Source organism: Plasmodium cynomolgi, chromosome 4 (assembly GCF_000321355.1).
Source record: "Plasmodium cynomolgi strain B DNA, chromosome 4, whole genome shotgun sequence".
In the NCBI taxonomy this organism is placed as follows: Eukaryota; Apicomplexa; class Aconoidasida; order Haemosporida; family Plasmodiidae; genus Plasmodium; species Plasmodium cynomolgi.
Genome location: NC_020408.1, coordinates 469,771 through 479,718, shown reverse-complemented (window position 1 = coordinate 479,718; position 9,948 = coordinate 469,771). Strand labels below are relative to the sequence as shown.

The window sequence follows — 9,948 nt, the reverse complement described above, 5'->3', positions numbered from 1 at the left end:
TTTTTTTATTCCCCTTTCGTATACAATGATACATTGCATGGTTGTTTTTTCTGAGCAGTGCAGGTAAAAAATTGATTACAATTGGCGACGCCTTTTTTTTTCTCGTAAAGAGTAGTGATGCCAAGTCTATGCTCGTGCAGTTCTTCACGCTTGCGACACTTGTGACACTTGTGATACTTGTGACACTTGTGACACTTGTGATACTTGTGAAACTTGTGACACTTGTGACACTTGTGGAGCACATTTGTGGGGTGCCCCTTTGCATCACTTCCTCCGTGTCGCGACCACCACCCCCAAGAACATCCCCTTTTTTATCAAGAAGGTTCAACCGAGAAGAGATATCCTCCTTGGCCCTGATTCAAGCTATCGTACAAAAACAGAGAGAGCAAGAGGAAGATGGGGCTCAGACTGCTCGCGATCCTCTCACAGGTGATGCTACTCCTAACACTAGCACTGTGCAATAAAAACATAATCGAGCTGAATTATCAAATAAATACCCACCCAGGAGACAACGCAAAATGGAATCAGCTAGGATACTTTGTACTGAACAAGAATCAAATTTTCAACACCTCAAATGCGTATGAACAAGAAAAGGATAAACTCATTGAGCAGTTAAGCAGACCAAATTTTGAATACGTCCTATTTCAATTATGTGACGACTCAGATGAGAAGACGTGCATACAAACATATGTGGGAAAAAAGAAAATTCAAAACGTCGATGATTTTTTCCTACTTATAGGATTAAATAATAATTACTTGCCCTACATTTTAAACTACAGAACGAGTGAAGAGTTGGAAGAAGACACGCAAATATTCTCCGGCATGCTGGCTGTTAAAGTTTTGTCCGTATCCGTACCCATCACCATGGCTAACTTGAAAACGGAGGAGAATGTTGCAAAGCCAAAGGCGAAGTCAAATGAGCAGGCTGAGAAGGAGAAGCCGAAATCTTTTATTCGCAAGTACTGGATTTATGTTGCCATATTTTTTTTATCCTTGTCTATATCGAAGCACCTCACGGAGAGTATGCAGCAGGGGGCCAGCAGATGAGAGGGGTGGCCCCCAAGTGGATAGAAACTCTCAGCAGTTATCACTTCGGCTGCACGTCTGTAAAATTAAGGGACCGCTTTGGCGTTTTATTCGTCCGCCTTGCGTTTCTTTTTTTTTTTTTTTTTTGTTCATCAAATTGGGTTTCCACTTTCCTTTGGCACCCTTTTCACTCCCACGGTGCTGAGACCAAAGAAGGGAGACGTGGAAGGTGCCCGATTGTCAACACGGCATGTGCCCACTGTGTATACATGCGAGTGTGCTCGTGAGACCATTTTTTTTTGTGATAAGAACTTGTAGCTTCCCCAAGGGGGCCTTCTCCAATTTTGGAACCCTCCAAATGGTTAGCAGCAAAGTGGAGGGAGAAGAGAAGGAACATCAACGTGCAGTTCAAAATGGAACGCCAAAACTGCGGGCCCCACGCAGAAGGTACGCTGCGCTTCTCCTCCACAGCGCAGCTTTGCTTCCCCTCCGCAGTGCCCCTATTAAGGGGAGTCAAACCGCATCGCTCACAAGACAGGGGGTGCGCTTTGTGAGTAGGCGTGTGTACATATGCATACCGATAGCAGCGTGAAAGACAGGCAACCGAGCTGGAGAGAATGTAGCTTTCTTTTTCCCTATTTTTTTCGAAATTTTTTTTTTCGCCCTCACCCCACATGCGTAGAAGTACCCATGACCCGTAACGCACAGTGTGTGCGCTGCAATTTTTGTGCATGTGGCTGATGCGAACCTGTGTGTGTGTGTTTAACGGTTCGATTGGAAGAGCTAGCCAATCCTGGCGCTAGAGAGAGCACCTTCTCGATCGCTGCTTCACCCTGCGTGGTGCCAACGTGCGGAGTTATCTGCCTTCACGTGTAGGTGAAAATTTCAAAGGTGAGTAGTCTCATGCTGTGCATATAAATGGGCCCCTCAAAAAAGTGAAATTGTAAAAAAAAAAAAAAAGAGACAAATAGCGGGTCAATCGGCTAAAGGGCGAAAGCAATGATGCACGAACGAAGGAGTAAACCCTTACGGTAGACAAGCTAGAATAACCGAGGGAGGCACAACGAACTCGGCGACGAAGGAGCACCAAAGTACAGTCGCATGTGCTAGCGGCCGCTTCGGCTTTAGGTGCAGACGGCGCATGCGTAGGCACACGCGCACATGTGAGTGTACAAGTGCCTACACGCGCTGCACTCTAGGGGGAGAACGAACAGCCGCTCGCGCCAGCTGCGAAAGGGGGGCGGACGGCCAAGAGGGGAAGGCAAAGGGGAAGTTAGGGGAAAAATTAGCGCAAAAAATAGGGGGAAAATTGGCGCAAAAAATAGCGCAAAAAATAGCGCAAAAAATAGGGGAAAGATTAGGGGCAAAGTTAGAGACAACCTTAGAGACATCCTTAAGACACCCTTAGAGAAACCTTAGGGACACCCTTCGAGACACCCTTAGAGAAACCCTTCGAGACACCCTTAGGGACACCCTTCGAGAACGCGCTAAGGGGCACCCCCCAAGGGAGGAGCAACAGCGCGCACGGCCCCCGCCCGCCGAACCGACGCGATGAGCAGGGCCCGGGCGATGAGCAGGGCCCGGGCGGTGAGTGGCCTGCTGTTGTACGGCGCGCTGGTCGTGGCCTTCCTGGCCAGCTACGGAGGTGTTAAGCGGCTGCTCGGATGGGGAAGCGACGCAGTGGGGAGCAATCAGTACAGCTACATCGCAGATGTGTGGAGAGGGCTTGGGGAGAGCAATGCCCTCGTCTGCTTGTTACTCCAAATTGGGTGTAGCAAAAAGGGAGAGGCAAACGAAGTTGCGAAGAGGAAGGAAAATAAAAATGCAAGATTGATACACAAAATAAATATGAACAAGGTCAGAAAACTTTCAGATGTTGAGACAAACAAAGATTTATTGCCATATGTTAATTTAGCAGATGGGAACTACACAGTGGTAAATCTTTTTGATTATTTCGTTAAGGGAAAAAGGAGAGATAACGGAAAAAATGAAATTTTCGTAAGTCAGATTATGACGCTACATAGGGTTGTAGTCATATGCTTCAAGCCGACTCTGAATTTCTCGCACATCATTACCCAACCTAGTGATGCCCTCTATAAAATCATAAAGGAAGGAGAAGGAGAAATATTAACGAAGAAAGATTATCCTGTTTTATTTTATGCAGAGGAAGCTAGTTGGGGGATGAAAAACGTAATGTCAACAGGAATCATCGAATTTTTTGCACCACCATTTACTAGAACTGTATCAGACATTGTAGTTAGATGTGCCAACACAGAAATAAATGAGACCTACACTTTTGAGGATGTGATTAAGGTCCGTATTCGAATCCCACGTAGTAGTGAAAAAATAGTAGGTCTTAGCACAGATCCTAAAGATAGAGAATTTTTCGAAAAAATAGTAGATGAAAATGTAGATGATTATGAATTTGGAAGTTTCAAAAATAGAGTCTTAGGATTCAAATTGGCAGATGCAGAATTAGATCCAGAAAATTGTTTCAAAGTGGTTTATGATGGACAAAAAAAAATTTCGCTAGAAATTGAGTACCAATTTTCTAGATGCTTAATTTTGGATAGACCAGATTTTAAGCTTCGATATTTTTATATCAATCATGAATATTTCGAAGATGAAATAAAATTTTCTTGTTCTTTTACTTACAAAGGGAGGAAGAAAAATGTCACGTTTGGGGAGGATGAAGTTAATCCATTAACGGACACCTACTTTATAGAAGCAGATAAGGATGAGTTCCAGTATTTTAACGGAGTTCCTTACAAGATGTGTCACTTTGAATATGAAGAGGAGAAAAAGGAATCCACACAGGTGTGCGAAAGGACTATTAACGAGTTCTCTCTCTTTATGTATAACTGCGAGATGGAGAGTACCATAGGGGTTAAGTTGGAAGAACCAATCAAAACGGTGAAGTACCTAAATGGGACCCATCCTTTGAGTAAGTTCAGCGATATTACACTCTTCTCCAAAGATATACACATACAAAATCTACGATGGAAATTTCCAGATTACAAATACTTCATGACAGCCTATATCAACCATGGTCCCCATCCCCTCATCATCGAATGTGTCATTCCTAATGAAACTAAGGACAGCTTCCAAAAGGCGAATATTCTACTTTATGTAAAAACGAACTTAAAAGACAAAACCGTCTCCTTCTGTGATTTTAGAAGCTCCAAATTGTATGATTATCTGAATGCATATATCAAAGGGGATGTTTGCGAAATTAATGTAACTTCGAATAGTAGCTTTGGATTTAGATGTCCACATGGAACAGTGAAGAAGCCGAGTTCCTGCTTCACCGAGTTGTACTACCATGGGTACCTCTACCCCTTAAGGGAACTCTTCGCGCAGAATATTGTTATTTATTCATATAAGGATCCAAGCCTCTCTCTAGCCGCATTTACCAGCAGCCTGAGTAGGTCCTACTCCTTCGAATGCTTCTGCGTCCAGGAGAGTGACAAAAATAAGATAGAAAAGAGGGTGATTGTAAATTACATAAATGAGGACCAACTGTATGATTATAATCCCATTCCTAAAGTGACCTACCAATCTGTGATATCACACCCGATGAGGACCCACCTTTGCGATTTCATGGGAAATAATTCAGTCCTTAAGCCAACGAGGAAGAACCCAGTAAATTACATCTGTGAAGTTTTTCCCAAGCCAATGGAATATATCGCCCTGAACTGCCCTACCAACCTCATCGATGAACAGAATGAGAAGATCCTCTCCGATTTGCTTTACCAATATGGAAATCCAGGCATAAAGGAACAAATAAGGGCCTTCGGGAAGAAGAGAAATAATTATTCGAAGTCCTTTCACCTCCCGAAGGAAGCTCCTTCTTACGTAATAAACCGCTACATGCAAACTGTAAAACGAATTGATGAAATGATTCCAGGGGTTCTAATCAAAGATACGGTTCGCATAAAAATAGCTAGAATAAAAAAGACAGATGCAGGGGTGGAAGATCCGACTCTACCACCAGACGAAAATGACGAAATGAATCAAATGTATGCTAGCCATTTGGGACGTCCGAACAATATCCACCATGGACTCTTCATCTTTCAACTCCCACCTTACATAAAACGTGATGCCATCATCGAATTCGCTTGCATTAATGATAAAACGAAAAAAATGGGTAACACAGGGAATAACGGAATTATGTCCGTTCATCTCAGAACCGAAGGAAGGGAAGTCCATGGGTGTCACTTCTACAAGCATAAGGAAGAAAGCAGCATTTTGAAAAAAAAAATAAAAGTAGGTTCTCACCAAGATTGCGTAATCCAAAGTAATGGAGAAATTGAGTACATAGGTATTATTTGTCCAATTCAGAACGGATTATATTTAACCCCCCCTGGGTGTTTCCAAACAGCGTATGACAGTTCAGATGCACTTGTCCAGCTTAGCAGCTACGATAAGGATTTCAAAAATTTCACCAATGATAAGGGGGTCTCCTATTTGAAGATCCCGCAAAGCTTTGTCGGATATCTAAACATATTCTGCTATTGTAATGAGGAACCACCATCATCGGAGGAGACAGCAGCAGGGTTGGTAGCAGCTCCTAAGAAGGAAAATAAAATTAATATCGAGTTGAATATCTCCAATAGGGGTATCACCAATGTACAAAAAATTGATCGCCTGTACGAGTCAGACTTCCTCATAGGGAACGAATTTGTCAATAGGAGACCCATACCAATAATGAGAAAGAAGCATATTTGTGATTTTACAAGGGAGGACAGCTCCTTGGCTCCCCAGGATGAGCTCCCCGCCATCAACTCCTGCTTCGTCGAATTGGAGGAAAACCTCAGTCTCGTGGAGGTACGCTGCCCAAGGAACGTTAACCCGTCTGGGGTCACCCGATTCAGCACAGTGCGTGGAATGCGCAGCGTTGGAAGCGTTGCTAGTGCTGCCAGTGCTGCTGGAATGGCGGCCCGCAGTGGGAGCCACAGTACCCTCCCAGCTGAGGAGTTGATCCTGAGCGAGGAGGAACTCAGCAAGTATAAGCAAATCAAGTACGTGCCCGAAGAGTTCGAAGACGTAGTCCACATGAACAGCAAAATGAAGCTGCAAGATATCCTCCCAGGAACGATAATCCTGAATCGAAGTAAAAAATTTGGAGAAAAAGGAAGATTCACATTTATCACCCCGTTGATTGTGAAGAACGATATAATAATAAAGCTCTCCTGTGATAACTCCGAGACAGTTATTGGAAATAAAAAGGGAAAAAAGGGAGTCGTTGTTGTAAAAATACCCAAGAGAGTAACGAAGAAAAGGTTTTATGGATGTGATTTTTCTGGAAATTCCAACAAGACGTTCTACTACTCCGAGGTGCATTCACTTACTAGCGATAATAAGGAGTGCCACGTGAACTTGAAGGAAAACATTATCGTTAGTTTGAACTGCCCAAATGGGAAAATTAACCCAAATAACTGCTTCCACAATGTATATATAAAAAGTACCATGGATCAGGAAAATGTAGAAAACGTGGAAAATATTTTCAATGACGTTAAGGTAATTAATACGAATTATTTATTGAAAAATTCTTCTGCTTTTTTGATCATATCGAAGATGAGCAATACGAAGGACCTCAATTTTTACTGTACCTGTGAGGATTATGATAGCAAGAATGTGGGCACCATATTCCTGAACCTGCCCCAGAACCCAACTTCTACATCTAAGGAAAAATACGACACGGAAAAAAAGCTAGTTCTTGATGTCCCCCCGTACTATACCAAAGACACGTACGTTTGCGATTTTACCGACCAACATTACAACATCTTGGATCGATCTAATGTAGACATGGAGAAGCTATTGAATAAATATCTGCAGAATATCCTGCTATACAAACACGATGAATTCACACACTTCAGCTTGAATTTTAAGCTCAGAAAGGAAATTATGAAGAAGCAATACATCGAGTATGTTAAGAAACAGATTCAGCATTATCGGGACAACCCCCCCAAGGTGGAGAATTACCCAGACCATACTATCATCTACAAATGCAACATAGACTTGAGCGCTTTTGACAAATTTGCGATTAAATGTCCCTCTAAGAAGAAGGAAAGTCTGCCTTCTAGTGAGAAAGGCCCCTCCTCTTTTTCTAAGGGACTCCAACTTAGTGCACCCCGTCTGGTGTACTCATCCAGTTTGGGTAACGACCCCAGCTCCTTAGTGAAAGGATTGAACAATCTGCTCTTCGGAACCATCATCGTAAATAAAACTAACGAGAATAATGTCTCCTTTTTTGATAAGGGAGAATTGGAACTTATTATATCTCCCTATGCAGACTCGTCAAAAAATTTTAGTTTCTCCTGTGAGAATATGGCAGAAGATGGAGTTAATCGTATCATCGGTCATGCATCCATTTTTGTAAAAAAAAATAACAACAAAATTTTGGGATGCGATTTTATTGACCCTTCAGATGTTAGAAACCAGGTACACCAACTCACATCTAAAACAGGAGAAAGAAAAACAGAAGGGACTAGTATGTACAAAAATAACTCATTCGAATTTGAGATCGAACTAGTGGAGGGAAAAAACATATACTGTAATATTGAAGCCATAGAGAATGACGTAGTTGGGTTCAGCTGTCCTCATAATTTCCTCACAGCTCCTGAAAATTGCTTCGAGTCTGTGCAAATTGAAGGGGTAGACAAAGAACTAGAAACACACAAACTGGATAAGCTACTCAAAGGGGTACGCATTCTTAAGAATAAAATATATGACGTTAATTATACTCCTTCTTATATCATCCTTCCGAAGAAGATACCCAAATCGATGAAAATATTTTGCAAATGTAACTCCGTGAAGCTAATCAAAACGGGTATTATCCAAATTAATATCATCGGGGATGACTTGAATAACTGGTTCAAGAAAGAGATCAGTCATAATATCTTTGCATTCGAACAGGCTAGCTACTTTTATGATTTTTCTTCTGGCCCACTCAATATCAGCTCGGAGAACGTGTTGGATATCGATGCGATGCCTAAGGGGAAGCGAGCTAAGGGAAGTCGCCAGAAACTGCAAGGCGGGGTAGACACACAGGGGGGTGCAGCGAAGAAAACGGGAGAGGTAGAACCAAACGCTGGGCGCACCACCGTGGAGCTACTCGACCTAGGAGATGAAGAAGAAGAAGGAGAGGAGGAGGACGCAGAGGAGGACGGAGATGATGCGGAGAGCGACGACGAAGTGGAAGAAGAAAACGTGCTGAACCCAATGCGCACAAAACAGGTACACGAAATAACCGTAGCGGCATCAGAATTCAGTTCCGTTAAGGTCGTGTGCCCCTTGAGGAATGCACAACACTTCAGGCAGTCCAAAATCAGCCCCGAAAATTTCTTCGAGTATGTATACGTCATGGAGAAGGACTCCAACAAAGACCAGCGAAGTGAAGCGGAGAAAGAAAAAATGGTCATAGAACTAGTACAAGGAAAATTGAAAGACTCCACAAATAAAGACGTAACTGAGGATGGATCTAAGATAAAAGAAAACGAAAAGGATAGAGATAAAAACGAAATGAAGGTAGACTATGACGATATGGGGAACAAAATAATCGTCGCTTTAAAGACGGAAAGACCCAAAGCAACAATCGAAGATGCAAAAAATTTGGACCATCCCAAAGATCAGGAGGAAAAAACAAAAAAGGACATCCTAACAATAAAAAACATAAACGATGTTATAGAATTCGTGAATCACGAAATAGAAGTTAGTGAAAACACTTATGCTGGGATGATTTTTTTTTCTCCTCTCCTTCTAAAGGAAGCAAAATTTTTTATTTCGTGCGACAATTCGCTAACGTTGAATGAGAGTAGAAGAGGTAAAACCGGAATCGTTAAAATTGTGGTGAAGCCAAACTATGTGAATATATTTGGATGTGATTTTGTTGGGGATTACTCAACTCATTTTTCCTTTAGTCAGAGGTGGGAAGACGTGCCGAAGAATTACGTATGCGAAGTACAAGTAGAGGACGACTCCATAGTAGGGGTAGCCTGTCCTTCACATACCAAGCTGCATCCATCAGATTGCTTTGACAGTGTCATTAAGGATAACGAGGTCCACAAAAAGGATTCACTAATAGAAGCAGTTAATATTTTTATTTACAAGCAGAGGAACAAACCCATTCTTTCTTTCATCCAGGTCAAGCACATTTTCGCTAGTCACTTCTCTTGCAAGTGCTACGATTCCGCAAAGGGGGACTACAAGGAGGTCACCGTCAAAATTAACTACGAGCCCTACGTCCTGGGCACGCCCAGGAAGGGCCTCGGCGGCGCGGTCATTCAGTACAGCGATGTAGATCTGCGACTGCCCTCGGTGCAGCACTGAGGGGGGGAAAACCACTCCGTTAGCGGCAAGCCTGTTCGTTAGCGGCAAGCCTGCTCCTTAGCGGCAAGCCTGCTCCTTAGCGGCAAGCCTGCTCCTTAGCGGCAAACCTGCTTCTCTTTAGCGAACGGATCAGCTCCACGCCACCTCGCCCCCTTCCACTCTTTTCAATATTTTTTAAAAATGCGAAAATTCCCTTTGTCTTTTCCTTTGCGCCTTTTTTGTTGACAGCGATTCCAATCGTTTGCCAGGCCACTGGGCGAGCGTACCATCAGTACATGTCTCTATGTGTCACGTATGCGCGCCCTTTGCATCTGTTATCACTTCTTATATGCTATTACTTCTCATCTGCCTCACTTTGCATCTGTCTCATTTTGCATCTGCACCCAAACCATTTTTTGACAACTGACACCACTCCATCGGAGTAGACAGCGTCTAATTCTTTGCGTCGAAAATGAATTGCGCCCTCGGGAGGGAGGAGCACGAATGGTTGGCAGAGCGGGCAGGTGAAAATTGAAAGTGGTGCCTTCCGGTGGGCGGTGGGAGAGAGGGAGGGAGAGATAGATAGGTAGGTAGACAGATAGATAGATAGAC

At 43.1% G+C, this 9,948-nt stretch overlaps 2 protein-coding genes across 2 annotated transcripts; both read left to right on the top strand.

Annotated features, from left to right (window-relative positions):
* Positions 1 to 25: 25 nt before the first annotated feature.
* On the top strand, positions 26 to 1,047 carry PCYB_042110 (hypothetical protein; the record flags this gene model as incomplete). The annotated part of the gene is made up of 3 exons (XM_004225362.1): positions 26 to 63; positions 323 to 368; positions 430 to 1,047. 3 exons carry the CDS (start codon positions 26 to 28, stop codon positions 1,045 to 1,047), a joined length of 702 nt encoding a protein of 233 aa, XP_004225410.1.
* A 1,530-nt stretch (positions 1,048 to 2,577) lies between these two features.
* Positions 2,578 to 9,357, top strand: PCYB_042100 (sexual stage antigen s48/45 domain containing protein; the record flags this gene model as incomplete). Its single annotated transcript, XM_004225361.1, has 3 exons — positions 2,578 to 8,739; positions 8,794 to 8,892; positions 8,953 to 9,357. 3 exons carry the CDS (start codon positions 2,578 to 2,580, stop codon positions 9,355 to 9,357), a joined length of 6,666 nt encoding a protein of 2,221 aa, XP_004225409.1.
* Positions 9,358 to 9,948: the final 591 nt, after the last annotated feature.